Genomic DNA, 15,271 nt, shown 5'->3' on the forward strand with positions numbered 1-15,271 from the left:
GACGGTTACTCTGTCGCGTTGTTGGCTCGCTCCAACCTCCCTTTCTGTCGTTCGCCTTTCACGAAACGATGTTTGCTTTGAGCGAAACCTCGCTCTGGAGGAAGCAAGAAGTACAAAAAATGTAAAGAGAACGAAGTCCTCGGCTCGCCGTGATCGTTCAGCCTCCTCGAAGGTTCGAGTCATCATCACAATGACAATAACGAGAGATCGACGCACGGCGCGCTGCAAGCGAAAACTTTGGGGAACGAGACGGATCGGCGTCCCCGGCTTTGGGAGCCCGAGGTGTTCCATCAAGCCCCCATAATAAAACACGGCTCCCTCTAATCAGACCGAGTTCCTTTGAAATTCATAATACGAGTTAATCATATCAGTCAGGCTTCTTTTTCCCCAACTTCTCTCTCTCTCTCTCTCTCTCTCCCGTGGTTTCTTTGACTGCGTTCGCGTTCCATCCGACTCTGCGCGATATCCCACGTTCTCAGCCAGTTCTCGTGTTGAACTCACCACTTTGATCCTCGGTGGAGAGGGAGAAAGAGAGAAAGGGAAGAGAAGGCGATGAGGCGGTTAGTGCCCCAAGCTCGCCTGTGCTCGCTCGCTCTGTCGTGCTCTCGGGAACCACTCTGTTTTGTATGAGGCGCTAAAACCGGACTTTTTTATGGTGTCTCCGCAACTGGGTGGACGAACGCACGCCAGGGAGGCCGTGCAGAAAGGAGAGAGAACCACTACGTTCTAGGGAGAGACCGGGGGGTGGGGGGGGGGGGGGGGGGGAACGAGGAATGGAGAGGGAAAGAGAAAAAAGCGCGTCGGTCCAAATCGATCCGTCATTGGGCTTGTGATGGATCAAGCTTCCCGAGCGCCATGACGTCATCGAGGGCGATATGGGCCAATCCGTCAAAGTCAGTGCTCGTTCCAAGTCGGATTCGGGTGCTCTTTTAATCTCGGTTGGGCCGTGCAACGACGGGCCGCATTGTTCGCAGTCAGCCGCGTTTGCTCTGCGCGCCGCGTTTGCTGGACCGCACTGCTGCTGCTCTCTATGGCCTTTTTGCTTCCTTTTTCTCCCTCCGTCGCCCGAAACGTGTCCCCTCGGTGTCACCCTTGGATTGGAGCAACTTTCTTTGGCTGCCGTTCTGAGCGCGCGCGCGTACACGCGCGTATGCGCCGACTGGCGCACACTCTGTTCGGCGCCTGCATATTTGTGCTTCGGTGCTTCTCTTCGTGAACCTGTTCGGCGTAGCCATGGAGGACTTGCCAGTGCCTAGGAAGGGGACGTGGGAAGTGGCATGGCCAAATAGAGCTTTAGATTTTTGGTGATACATACATTCAACGCTGTTCACATTTTCTTTAATTTTTTGTTCTCTCACGGCGCACTTCGCTCAATAGGCGAAGGGAGAAGCGGTGTAATCTATTATTCAAATTCTGTTCGTTGTTAATATGTGTTAATAATAAGTTGCGGGGCCAAAGTGACTTGGGGAAATGTTTCTTCATCCTGCGTCCTTTGCATCGTTATGTGACCCGCGTGGCGGGATAGGACGCAACTAGACATAAAAGAGAGACACCTGTGAACGGCTCCTTCATGGCAGGCACGAAAAGCAGCATTGGTTACATACAATCTCCTTATTTTGCAAGTGTGAGAGCCTCGACCATTGCGGAAAACTTCCGGAACCACGGAGAAGCTGCCTCGCGTCGTGCAACGTATCTCTAGCACGCTGTTTGGAAGGTAGCGTCATGGTTTGCGGTATTACTTCAGTGCGGATATTTTTTTCTCTCTCTAAGCGTTCTCCAAATTAGGGCACATTGTACCAGTTCGGCCAAAATAAACGAAACGGACTACGGGATCTAAACGCGCCGGTGTCTTTTGCATTTGAAATATGGGCGATTAGTATGTTGTCGCACTAATGTGACTCAGAAACGCTAGCAGAGAGACAGAAAATAGTGCGCCTTGGACCTTCAGAATGGCAAGCGTCAACGGACTTATGTTGCGAGCAGAACTATCTTCCGTTTGCTGCAGACTACACTCGTAAGCACGCGGGCAAGGTGTCGAGAAAACAGCGCGTTGACGCAAGAAAAGGCATGCGACAGAGGGCGCTGTGTCACGTGGTTTTTTCGATTCAAAGCGCAGTTTTTTCGTCCTCAAATCTGCATCAGCTACCCTAACCACACGCGGTCGTCACGTGGAAAAGACTTCGACTCCTCGTTGCATTCATTCAGGCGTTTTGCACTAGATGCCTCCGCCAGTGCTGAGCACGAGCACTGCAATTTGCGCCAAAACGGCAAAGAGAAGCTCGCGCACGCGCGCGAAATCGCGCATTGCCATGCTGGCTTACACACCGCCGCGTCAGCGGCCGGGAAGAAAAAGGCGAACAGATGGGCTCGACAAGTCGCCGGCCAAGTGGCTGACGTTGATGGAGCAGTCGCGAGGCCTCAATGGCCGCATTGGAAACGCGTCCCCCCTCTCCCTCGTTTCACCCCCTCTCTCCCATCCCCAAGGATACAGACTCTCTTTGCTGCGTACTCTCCCTATCCCTCCACAGTAGCGTGTGAGCGTTGCGAGGCGCAGCTAGGCCTCTTTTCCGCACCCTCCTCCGTACACGCACCGGAACGGCCCTCGCACCGACAACAGACGCACACCGTGGCGGCGTCCTTGCTCCTCACGCGCTTCAGAAGAGGGACTGCGCTGCCCGTATGCTAATGCTGCTGCGACTTCTCCGGACACAGTGTCGAATCGGTCTCGAAGCCTCTTCTCCTCTCATCGTCGAACCCTGTTCGCGTTCGGTTGTTTAGCGACGCACTCTCTCAAAGTGTCTCTCCTTGTTGCGAACCGGGGTTTGGTTGCGGGGGCCTTGCAAGCGTTGCTGGCTTCGATGCGCTTTCTCCGTATTATTCTTTCTCTTCTTGTAGCTGAGATCGCTGTCATACGGCTTGCCGTTGTTGCCGCGAGCGGGACGAAGGAGAGAATGACAGAGGGGAAAAGAAAGAAGGCGAATCGGTCGCAGAAGAGAAACGGCGCGAGAATGGAAGCGAATGATAGAGCACGCCTCGGGTCGTGTCGAGTTTTCTTATTCGTGCTCCCCTTTCTATGCCCATTGCGAAGCGTTTTCTTTGCGGCGGACTGCATAGTGAAGAGACCTCTGCCTGGATATCGCGAGTAGTCCTTGAAGCAGCCTTTCTGCGTCGTGCCGGATACATGCAGCACTCTAGATCTTGTGTGTCTGCACGTATACAGGAACGGACGACTGTTTGTCCAGTTCCTTTCCAGGTCCTTTAGAAAGCGAGCTCTGAAGTTTTCGGTTCCGAAGTTTGTCTAGCTTGTGTATGACTGTTACTTTCACGTGGAGGAAACGCTTGCTTTTTGCTTGCACGTCCAAATACGGCCCGATTAGTGTGACCTGTCTTGTGTCCTGTTAACCATAATGAGATATGCAGGTCTTGTGACAAGTAGGCAGTATGTATTCGCAGTGATAGCGGTAATATTTGAAGGAAAAGCTTAGCGATGTTGGTTGGAGTTGCACTGCAGAGGCAAAACCTTTATACAACGGCAACCAAAGGGGACCTCCCTCGGTGTCAACAACGTCGGCTTCGGATGACGTCGCAGGATTCATGTGAGGTTTGAAGACAGGAGGAGGTTCGGAGGATTGTACAGCTACCGCTGCCACTTCTCTCCTCCAGAGGTGGGCGCAAAGTCTTGAGAGTTTCTTAACCGTGTTTTCATTTCGTCATGAGGACCAAAAGCCATTAGTAACAATGCACCGAACGCGCGCCACTCTAAGAAGCCTAAGCTTCATTCATTAAGCTTTGTACAGCCCGGCAAGACCTGAAGTTAGCACCAACACTAGTGAAAGTTCCGAAGGACGTGCACGTGCTCCGCAACCTCCATATATGCAAGCCGTCAGCGCGCTTTCTTAACACGAGCAGCTAATGCTGCTGCCATCTGTCTGCCTGCATTGTCATTCCTTTTTCCCTCTTAACTATGGCAGCTAGCTGTAAACATCCGTGACGAAGAAGACTAGAGGCTGGGAAACTGATGACAGCAATGGGGCTGTTGACGTACGCCTTATGCCCACACCCTTCCTTTAGCCGTCGAGTTGGCGAACACTGTGAAACGACCGTTATCTTTTCTTAGTTCGCACCGTCATTCGTTGGAAAGCGTGGTCGGCAAGTAGCAGCGCAGAATTTTAGTTTCCACCTCTTTTGCTTCGCTAATGCCTTGCATGAGGGCGTTACCTCAATCGCTCAGAAACCGCACATAACGAGGTTTTTTTTTCCTCTGGTGCCCACAAGGGCGCTTTTTACCATGGCTTCGCGACTGTGCGGGGAAGCTGCGCAAGTTCGTTATTAATCTCGCCAAAGCCTCGAACGACGGCCGAAGCGGGACGGCTTGCTCTGCGGACGTGACCGTCGGGCGTAATGATCGCCTTGCCGAGCGGCGCGCTTCTCCCCTTAACGAAGGCGGCGACCAAGTAACGTAAAAGCCAAGGTGCCGCCTTCACGTATTTTTTTTTTGTTGCGCAAAATCTTCACTCCTGGCCTGTTAGAAGAGCCAGAAACGATGTCCAACAGTCGCACGTTTTACGCTTTGAAACGAGGGGCAAACTTAAACTAGAGTCCGCCTTATTATAGAGACTGTGCGGATGGTGCAAGTGGAATACACTCGCTTGCGCGCGGGGTATGTGTGGAAAATTTAGTTTAGTGGAGCGCTCAAGTCGCTCTAAGTATGGTTAGAAAGATACGATCTCGGAATTCAACTTTAACAAGGAGGCAAATAATGCCCGTGTCACACGTACAAAAGAAATGACAGTAAGTGGTTAGACCTTCAGTTTGTTAATGCCATTGTTTTCAGATCACGATAACACCTTCAAGGCAGTAAAAGCTTTTGCCTGATTATGAACAGTGGCAATAGTAAGTATGAAATCTCGGCAATGTTGCACAAATGTACAACGAAAGTTATTTTGCAGGAAATGACGCTGTTCTTGGTTGGCAGTTCGAAAAAGTAGCCATAAGCTAGCGTGTCAGCGCACAAACCGAAAGTACCTGTGAGAAGTGCCAGTAAAAATGGCGCTATTCGTATCGAAACTGCTGCAGAGGTGCCTCATCTCACTGAAAGTTATAAACAAACCATTTGATGCTTGATACTAGGAGGTTGTTCCAAACGAAGTTTCATGCTTTTCAGTGCGTGAAGTGTGAACGAGAGTGCGCATTGCTCGGGCGAATGAGTTGTGGCGAGCTCAGTAGGTCGCGAATGGCAGAATGGATAACGTCATTAAATTTTTTTTTGTACGTGGCACAGCGCGAATGACCATAAAACTTGAGGCAGCAAGCACTTCATGGCATTAAATTTGTCCGCGTGGCATGGGCACAAGGTGAATAGAGGAATGGTTGCCTGGAGGGGAAGTTTGTTTATTTTAGTGAGCGAGTGAGTGAGTCAGTGACTGAGTGAGTGACAGCGAGTGACTGAATGAGTGGGTGACGAGTGAATGAGTGGGTGACTGAGTGAATGAATGAGTGGGTGACTGAGTGAATGAGAGCGAGTTGGCAAGTGGGTGACTGAGTGAATGATAGCGAGTGGGAAAGTGGGTGATTGAGTGAATGAGAGCGAGTTGGCAAGCGGGTGACTGAGTGAATAGCAGCGAGTGAGCTGGCAAGTGGGTGACTGAGTGAATAGGAGCGAGTGAGTTGGAAAGTGGGTGACTGAGTGAAAGGAGCGAGTGAGTCGGCAAGTGGGTGACTGAGTGAATAGGAGCGAGTGAGTTGGAAAGTGGGTGACTGAGTGAATAGGAGCGAGCGAGTTGGCAAGTGGGTGACTGAGTGAATAGGAGCGAGTGAGCTGGCAAGTGGGTGACTGAGTGAATAGGAGCCAGTGAGTCGGTATGTGGGTGACTGAGTGAATAGGAGCCAGTGAGTCGGCATGTGGGTGACTGAGTGAATTGGGGCGAGTGAGTTGACAAGTGGGTGACTGAGTGAACAGGAGCGAGTGAGTTGGAAAGTGAGTGACTGTGAATAGGAGCGAGTAAGTTGGCAAGTGAGTGACTGAGTGAATAGCAGCGAGTGAGCTGGCAAGTGGGTGACTGAGTGAATAGTAGCGAGTGAGTTGGAAAGTGGGTGACTGAGTGAATAGGAGCGAGCCAGTTGGCAAGTGGGTGACTGAGTGAATAGGAGCGAGCCAGTTGGCAAGTGGGTGACTGAGTGAATAGGAGCGAGTGAGCTGGCAAGTGGGTGACTGAGTGAATAGGAGCCAGTGAGTCGGCATGTGGGTGACTGAGTGAATAGGGGCGAGTGAGTTGACAAGTGGGTGACTGAGTGAATAGGAGCGAGTGAATTGGAAAGTGAGTGACAGTGAATAGGAGCGAGTGAGTTGGCAAGTGAGTGACTGAGTGAATAGGAGTGAGTGAGTTGGAAAGTGGGTGACTGAGTGAATAGGAGCGAGCGAGTTGGCAAGTGGGTGACTGAGTGAATAGGAGCATGAGTTGGCAAGTGGGTGACTGAGTGAATACGATCGAGCAAGTTGGCAAATGGGTGTCTGAGTGAATAGGAGCGAATTGGCAAGTGGGGGACTGAGTGAATAGAAGAGAGTGAGTTGGCAAGAGTACAGAAACGACCTGTTCATTTTGCTTGCAACCAACTAATCGAGCCTTCCTTTCCTCCCTCTCTCTCTCTCGTGCTAGTGTTGTACCAGAAGCGGCTGAAGAAGGAACGCCGGTGTCGGCGGCGCATCCAGGACCAGCTGGAGCTGGAACAGAAGAAGCGCTCGCAGTACGAAGAGGTGTTACGCAACAGCGCCGCCGCCGACCACCGGTCACCGCCCGCGCAGTCGCAGTCACAGCCGCAGCACGCGCAGACGACGCAGCAGCAGCAACAGCAGCAAGCGCCGCCTGGTGAGCTCCGCACTACAGCTCGTTATACCTCACAGCGCTTTTATCGTACCATCTGGGGAACTCCATTTCAGCTTCTGGGCTATTCTCTCTGCGGCCACTTTGAAGCTGTTAGCAAAAGGTCTCGCCACCTATGAGCTGACCTGTCAGCTATCGAGGGTGCCCTGCATGTTGCGTTTTTCTACTATGTTCGGATTTCGAACAGCACTGCGTAGTTCGTCCGATCGCCGAAAGCGACATGAAAATCTACTCGTTTGCTTGTTTTAGTCCAATCAGACCGCCGGATTTCAGTATATGAGCCCCTTAAGAAGTTTAGCAACTAAAGTACCAAAGAGTTATGGTTATTGCTTTGCAACTAGAAACTCCCATGTGATGTTATTTTAAACTGCCTGCCTTCTAGTTCAAGAAAATGTCCTTTTTTATATCCGGCTCAGTCGAAATTAACGCGAATATAGTATTTACTGAGCAGCAATTGCAAGGACCTCGAGATTTCTTTGTTTTTTTCTCTCGCCTATAGGAGCCGGTTGGCTGCATATGATTATGAGGCAACCCTAAAAAGTAAGACTGATATAAGGCAAGTAGTGCTCTTGGTGAGCAAGCTTATATTGCACAAGGAATACATCATATATAATCAGCTCAAACCAGTGCGAGTTTCAGCACTTGTGTCATCTTTAATGCGAATGACTGGCCTGTGGCGCCACTCACAATACCTACATGAATCAATGGCAGTACGCCGAGGCACGATCTAATGATACCTGCAAATACGCTGCACCCTTTCAACGTCTCGGTTCAATTTCTGTCCAGATGCCCTAGCGTGAGCAAAGCTAGCGCTCGCACCTTCATTCGAACAATATGCTTTAAGAAAATCAGGAAATACAACTATGACCCGCAGGTTGTTTGGCTGTGATGTGGATGTGTGGCGGGCGAGGCGGCGTGGTTCTGTAGTGACGTGAGAGAAAGAGCACTGAACCGAGTTTCGTATTGTGCTCTTCGATTTTATTTTGCAGCAGTGGGTTTCAGCGATTGGTGTGGAGGTCCTGCTTTATTAGGACACTTGCGTTAGGTGACGTTGTATTAACAAATCTAGGCGTCATGCCGCGTCGTAAAATTACCTCCCCTGAAGTCCAAGTGCCACTAAGGAGACCAATTTCTGTTGTGGAGAGCAAGCTGGTGATGATGGAGCAGATGGGGAAAAAAGATGCAATTAATGCTCAGAGGAGCAGAAAGTGATTCAGAAGGGAGGAGAGGCACCCTAGCTGCATTATTCTGAGCGGCCATCAGATGCGTGCCGCAGGGAGCAGGGTGAAGAACGTGAAAATTTCGCAGGGACACCTGATTACCTTATGTGTTGGCAATGCGATAGCATTAGCAGCTGCTCATACTTTTACCGGAAGTGACGTCACTAAAAATCTGTTGACGTCACTTACCTCCAACCAGTAGAAATTTTCCGGTCTGTAGACGTCACTTCCCTCCAGCTAATGGAAAAACTTTATAACCGGTGACACATTTTTTTCCCTTGCATTAAAAAATGGAAGTGGAAGCGAATTGAAGGTACGCATCCAACGCACGCTGTAGTGGGCGTGTGGTGTCCAATTAACAAGTGCTCGAGACCGTCACAATTAAAAAGCGCCTATGCGAATTTAGTACAACGGATTCTGTACCAGAATAATTACACAAGACGGAAGCGAAAGCGTTCTCTCGATGCCTGCTGTCGCGCGAGCCCGGTTCGACACGTCCTTGCGTTGGCGGGTTTTATGCTTCGGAAGAGAAGAGACGTCTGTCGGGTCCATGTGAGATTTTCAACGCACTTCACTATTCCGCTCTTTGTTTAACGCTAACAAGGTCTGCAATTACGCAAACGAAGAAAATGAAAGTGAGCGCGCGCTTCAGAAAAACTTATAATGAAACCGTTTCAGCTTCGGATGAAGTGGGTAAGGAAAAACTGAATTCTTTTTTTGGTCAGCTAGTTGTAAATAGCGTGACTCCTGTTCTTTAATGCTCGCTACGGGATACTTTCTCTTCGAATCGACGGAGGTAACGTAAGCACTTAGCTGTAGTAGGTTCTAAAACAGGAAGTAGAACATTCTTAAGTATTGCCCATGTGTACTCAGTCTTGCTCGTAACTGGTATACAGAGTCAGTGATGTGGAACCTACGACTTTTTCTACCAATATCGAAAACGTTTAACGTTGTAACGAATCCCTCTGCCGCTCCCCAGAAAAAAAAAATACCCCCCAATTTTCAGTTATTACTTCTGACAGTGAACAACCTTAATTCAGTTCTAGAAGTACTCACCATTTAGACTGCCTTCTGTGTTGGTTTCGTGTCCTCTTTTTTTGTGCCTGAATATATTTAACCTACTTCGAAAACAAATTTGCTTCACTTAGATTTGTTCAAAGCCATAAATACTGATCTCACTGAGCATATTTTTCATTAGTCTGCATAAATATACCACGAACCTTCACTTCCAAGACCTGTATTTTGCTTGTATTTCTTCCTCATCACCTTTTATGCGGTCCTTTTATAGCATACTCGGAAACCTCAACAGCTGTGACCCTTCGCAACATCATTTCGCCTCATTTTTATTTTCTTGGCAGAAGAGATTGCCGCCAGCGTTTAAGTTTGAAGCAATTTACGAATGGAAAAATTTCCACTTAATTTCATCTTCTGTTTATAACAAATTTTTGTTATTAAATGAGGGGCGATTTGAACTACTAAGCTTAAGCTACCACTTAAAACTCCTGACAGCAATTAGGCGTTAGCGAAATTCGGGCGCACTCAGAGTCCGCAGGTTGCAGACCTGCTACTAGTTACCCGTATTTTGAGCAAGAACAGAAAAGAACGGAACTTCGACTTCACTGTTTAGCGCCAACCTCGAGCAGTAAATAGCAGGGCGAAAGCTAGACAGTATCACTGGCTTCGTAGTTTCCCGGTGCAGATCGAAAGGAGTCTTTTCAGTTCGCACTTAAGCCGAGCGGGGAAGCCACTCTCCTCTGGCACGGGCCGCATTCGAGCGCGCATCAAAACGCATTCTCACGAACGCAGAGATGGAAAGAAAAAAGATTAAAAAGAAAAAAACAGCAAGGGCATCGAAAGCGTAAACGTCCGCGTGTTTCCGTCGAGGCCCTCCCGTCGTCATAGGCCGTACAGGGAAAGAGAAGGCGTTGCCGGAGGAAAAGGTGAAAACGGGCGAGAAAGGAAGAGTTGGGGGCAAGGGCTTGTGTAACAGCTGTTCGTTTCCGAAGATCCATTAGCAAGATGCTTAAGGGGATATTAAAATACGCCCGCGTTCCTCCGTGCCGTCCCCGCTCCTGTTTCCTTTCGGTTTCACTGCTCCGCATCTTTCGCGCTCCGGCTTTCTTTCCCTCTTTCTATCTCGCCGTTTCCGCGACTTCGTTTTAAAGGAAGCAAAGGGGCTTTCGTTATGCTTTTGCCTCAGCCCCACTGGTGTGCAAGCCGTTAGCGTCTAGAAGGGAGCAGGAGTACGCATGCGCGAAGCGACTCTGTTTTTCGGCGCATTCACTCGGAAGAAAGCGGTAATTTGTGATGTGCCCGGGTCGCTGAGCATTGCTTCTCTACTTACGAGCGTTTGGGTCTCTTCTCCTTCTCTTTACTTATCGCTCGCATCGTTTAGCGCACTGCCTCTAGCCCGAGCCTTCGGTGAATGGTTGTTCGTTGTCGAGGCAAGTCGATCCCTGGTTTTGGGTCTGTGAGTTATAACAGCAAATTCAGTTCGCGAGGTGGTAAGTTGCACTGTGATATTGCTGGCACTTTTCTCTACTAAGGGATGACAGAAATGTGCTTGGAAGTTCATGTAGACTACATTATATAAAGGGAACCTCCCTATACTTTAGTGTAATACAGCACCAAAACCGATATTAGCGTACGCGTTACTTCGAGCATGTTAATATCTATTGAAAATATAAATTTGGCATATGCGTTGACTTTTTCTGACTGTAGCTGAAATACGGACTGTAGTTGCATACCCTAGAGCACCAAAGAGTGAACGCAGAACAAAGCCGCAACGTTTATTGTACATTTTCTCTAACTTTAGAGTTGTTTTCGATCGCACTATACTTGACCTTCTCCTGCTCCGGAATCACTTCTGCCTTTAGTATTTGAAAAATAATTCCTCTCATGTTGATTTTAGGACTACATGCCAATAGTAGAAGTAAGAAATGAGTAAGATAGCCCTATGGATGCAAGAAATTTCTGAGCAGAGGGTGTATTTTGAGATATGCATAAGCAGTTGTATGCAACGCGGCCTTTCAACCGTTGAGACTGTCCAGACTTTGCTTTTATCACTCACCACTCTTTTAAAGAGGAACACACAGAGAGAGAGAGAGAGAGAGAGAGAGAGAGAGAGAGAGAGAGAGAGAGAGAAGGGTTCAATGCCACGACGATTTAAAAATTAAACAAATTTACTCAACCTACCGTATACGTACAATGCGATGGTAGATAGCTTTCAAATAGTTGTTGGGAAGTTTATTTCACGCAGCAATTGCCACAAGAACCGAGAAAAAATTTGCTTTAGCTTTTTGCGTGCATAAGTTCTGCTTCCCAACCACTTTTTCTTTTTGGTCTCATTTCCAATTCAACGTCTGTCACCCTTCCTTCTTCCTCTTTCTATTTTTTTTTCATCTAACCGCAAATGTCGAGGCGACGGCGGCTTTGACAACGACTGCTTCGACATCTTGTTTCGTGGAATCCAGCCCAGTGGGACGGAGGGACATTTGCATGGGGATCCGATCACTTCCCCGGAACGGATTGAGCTCGTTTAAATAAGGGATATCCTCTTCCCTTTGTGCCCGCGGTGCAGCACATTTTGTTCCCGCTCTTTTCTGTCGTGACAACTCTTCGTTCCGTGGCTGCACCCGTTTCCCCTCTGCCCGTTTCTTCCATTCTCTCTATATATTCCGTTTCTTCGTACTCTTTCGGGCTTTTCTTTTTTTATTTACCTTTCATTTATCTCCTGTATTTTTACAGCCGCGTAAATGTTTCAGAATCCCTTTATGGCACCACATGCTGCGACAGTTTGGTTCTCCGGATATCCATCGACGAGTGCGCTTGTGTTTGTATCTACAGGCTCTACTTGCATGTAGGATTTGTAAGAAATGTAGCGATTTTAGCTCGACACTTTCAGGCATTTTTATTCAGTCTTATTTTTACTGCCCTAACTGTGCATAACTAACAACATAATGTTATAGAGTAGACAGCTTTGTCGCTTTTTTGTGAAAAGAAAAAAGGGTGTGCTTTTCACTGTGTTAGATACAGGAATGTGTGGACTTTCTGTGCGCTTCCTGCTACAAAAGCGCGCGCGCGCGCGCGCGCGCGCGCGCGTGTGTGTGTGTGTGTGTGTGTGTGTGTGTGTGTGTGTGTGTGTGTGTGTGTGTGCGTGTGCGTGTGCGTGTGCGTGTGCGCGTGCGCGTGTGTGTGTGTGTGTGGGGGGGGGGAGGGGGGGGTTGTACTGCACTTCCTATGTCGCTTTTATTTTTTTAGTACATTAACGCCCTCTGCTTTTTCTTTTCGCGTGAATGTAAGTACGGTTGCTTCAGAAAAAGAATCGAATTTATAACTTGGAATAAAAAAAAAGCCGTAGTCTGAAGTTTTCCTTGCGCCACAGCTGTAGGTATTGGCCGTTTGAAAACAAATTGCGGGGATTGTCTGCTGTTTTCGCAGAGCTGCGTCACGAAGCCGGAGCTCACGAACGTAGGGAAAAATAGACTGCCGAGGCAGTTCTGAGGGCGAGCTTCCTTCAAAAGAAAACGAAGATGATTCTGCTCCACAATACTGTTATATCTGCGGGATGCATATTAATGGACGACAGTAGAGCAGTATATTACGTTATCATGTCCCTTTCCCACAGTTGCCCTAATAAATCAGTGTCAACTATTCTGACAACACGATAAAATAATGTGCGTTCATATCTTATCTGATGAACTCTACATCTAGTGAAACATCGTTCTTTTATGAGAGAAAATAACATTTCTTAACTGTGCATGATATGAATGTATATACAAAGGTCGGCAGTTGTCAGGTGAATGCTTCGATCGATTTCTTTGTTCAAAAGCAAACGCCAAATTTTATAGGTTACAACTTCACTTCTTTGTTTGAGCCAATTTTTGTCTTTATTTCAGAACGTGTAACATCACCAGAAATAGAAACAGAGCGTCACAGCAGACAAGAAGCCGAGAAAAAAGGTTGGTCCCTTTTCTGGCTTTCTCTAGTCGCTCTCTTAACGGGTAGATGCTTATACGCAGTAACAGTGAACGCTTCCCTGTTTTATTGTCGTCCTATGTAAAAATAATTTCACTGAGTACTTTTGCGATCCCGAAGTGTAGTATGGCTGGTACCACACTCCTTGTTCGGGGTCGACCCCCTTCTAAACCTATCGTTATTTTTCTTTGTTTCCTTCGTCCCTCAAAACAACAATCGACAGCATACGAAGCGAGGTCCAAAACATTTTTTTCGATGTGCTGACCGGTAATACCACACTGACCCTCTTATTTTGCAGGGCAGTGGCTCTATAAACAGCGCCAATTCGCAGCAGAAAGTAAAGTTTCCCGGTGTGCACAGGTTTTTATGCCGATCAGAGGCAGTCTGCCGCCAGAGTTTTCAGATTTCCCTTCGAGATGGCGCTGCCAAAAGGCATGAACATGTAATGAAAACATCGCGACAAACGAGGACAACAATAGAACACACAGGACAGAACTTTTGTCCTCGTCTATCGCGCCGTTTTCATTACATCTTTAAGCATGAACCAATTAGCCCAAGCAAGAGTTTTACAAAAAGGTAGCGGCGCATTCTCCCAAAACAATTAGTCATGGTTTTGCATCGTGCGTACTAGCTGATAACGTGGGGCATGAGGCGGCCGCAGTGCGGCCCTCATTTGCGCGGAACAAATCTTATCAAGTATACTACAAAGTGATCCAGCGAACTCCTCGAGATGATAAACCTTCGATGCATGCTCAAATCTATCAATGCTTAATTAAAGCTCAGGCGCAGTTACCTCAAAAGCTTCCGTAATGGATTTTTCCGTCCTTTTCTTGTCTCGTATAGACTACAGCGTTGAGGTCAACGGCTTCGGCTTGTTTTTTCTTTTTCTCTTTGTATTAGCGAGCCAATCACCGAAAGACGAACCCACGCGCATAACACCGTCATGAATAGAACGACGCTCTTCCTGAACAGGTCGCCCATAGCGCACGGGAACGACCAAGAAGTTCGCACGACGCGACACTTAAGCCCAGCGTTTACGGCGGTGCAGCATGAGCAAAGCGGGCCTTGTCCGGACATTATAGCACCGGCGTTTTTTTTTAATTTTCTTTATGGTTCCGTGCTTTTTCTTCTCGGGCTACCTGGCTTGCGCCTGTGCATCTTTATCGGCGTCCAACAACGAGCGCAGCGCCGCAGCGAGAGGGCCAGGCACGTAGCAGAGGCACGAGTGCTGGTGCTAGCCCGAGGAGGGGCGGTGCGGGAATCTAATTAGCAGCGCCAACAGTTAATCAAAGGAGAGCGCGCCGTATATGCCGGAGCCCAGAAGGAGCGCGTCTTCCCACGCGACTCACACTGGGCCGACCCCGTTGTTCCCAGGCGTCCTCTGGCGGCCAGGTTCACAGTCTCGACCGGTTCATGTATGGCCGTGCGCTCGGAAGCTTTCTTTCTTTTACTTTCAGTGATTTTTTTTTCTTGCGTTCATTCCGTGCGGTTCTTTGGGAGCTTTGAATATGCGGGATGCGGGTTCCTTTTGTGATAAGTCTTGGTTTTAAATGGACAGGTGAGCAAAAAGGGCATCTTCGCGCGGCTGCTAATGTTGGTCGATTTTTTTTTTTTTTGCTCTGTTAGCAAGATGAGTTCGAAGAGAAGTGGCTGGTGGTTGTTTTAGGAGCAAAAAAGCGGAAGTAGTGACGTAGGCGGTAAGAGAGAGAGAGAAAAACGACGTCACTGAAGATCAAGTTGTGAACATAGATATGCCCTCGCGCTAAGCAGACAACAGGCGAGTGAATGTATACTGCTTTGTGGGACCATGAAATCCTTTGCTGCGTCGAATATTCTGCACGTGCACAGCTAACACTTAGATCGCTCTTACAATATGTAGCTCTGTTTTTGAAGTGCGTAGGATGAAGAAAAACTGCAGTGCAACTTTCAAGAACGATCACTCATAAACTTACTGCAGCGAATGACATATTAAAATGGGCTCGACGAACGACAGGCTTACGCAGGCTCTTCTTCGTGAGAAGGTTCAAGACTTTTGCTTCCGCTTTACTTCACAGGCAAGTCCTGGAGTGTGTATCCATGAGACTGCAGTGGCACCACCCTTTTCTCACCCCTCATCCTGCAAACAGAACAATACAGGACCGCCTACCTCCCCTAGCTCCTCCGCCGCTAGGAACTTCGATATCGTTCCCACTT

At 48.4% G+C, this 15,271-nt stretch overlaps 1 protein-coding gene across 6 annotated transcripts in view; it reads left to right on the top strand.

Annotated features, from left to right (window-relative positions):
* Nucleotides 1-15,271, top strand: part of LOC144128672 (dachshund homolog 1-like) — a 222,953-nt gene that overhangs the window by 193,877 nt on the left and 13,805 nt on the right. For 4 of the 6 annotated variants that reach the window (XM_077662259.1, XM_077662260.1, XM_077662263.1 and 1 more), the window contains 2 exons: nucleotides 6,657-6,866; nucleotides 13,000-13,062. In XM_077662259.1, the coding sequence (XP_077518385.1) occupies nucleotides 6,657-6,866; nucleotides 13,000-13,062 (273 nt within the window). The remainder of the gene's footprint in view (nucleotides 1-6,656; nucleotides 6,867-12,999; nucleotides 13,063-15,271) is intronic. The other 2 variants (XM_077662261.1, XM_077662264.1) reach the window with 1 other exon arrangement.

The sequence above is a fragment of the Amblyomma americanum genome, chromosome 4, assembly GCF_052857255.1.
Source record: "Amblyomma americanum isolate KBUSLIRL-KWMA chromosome 4, ASM5285725v1, whole genome shotgun sequence".
Taxonomy (NCBI): domain Eukaryota; kingdom Metazoa; phylum Arthropoda; class Arachnida; order Ixodida; family Ixodidae; genus Amblyomma; species Amblyomma americanum.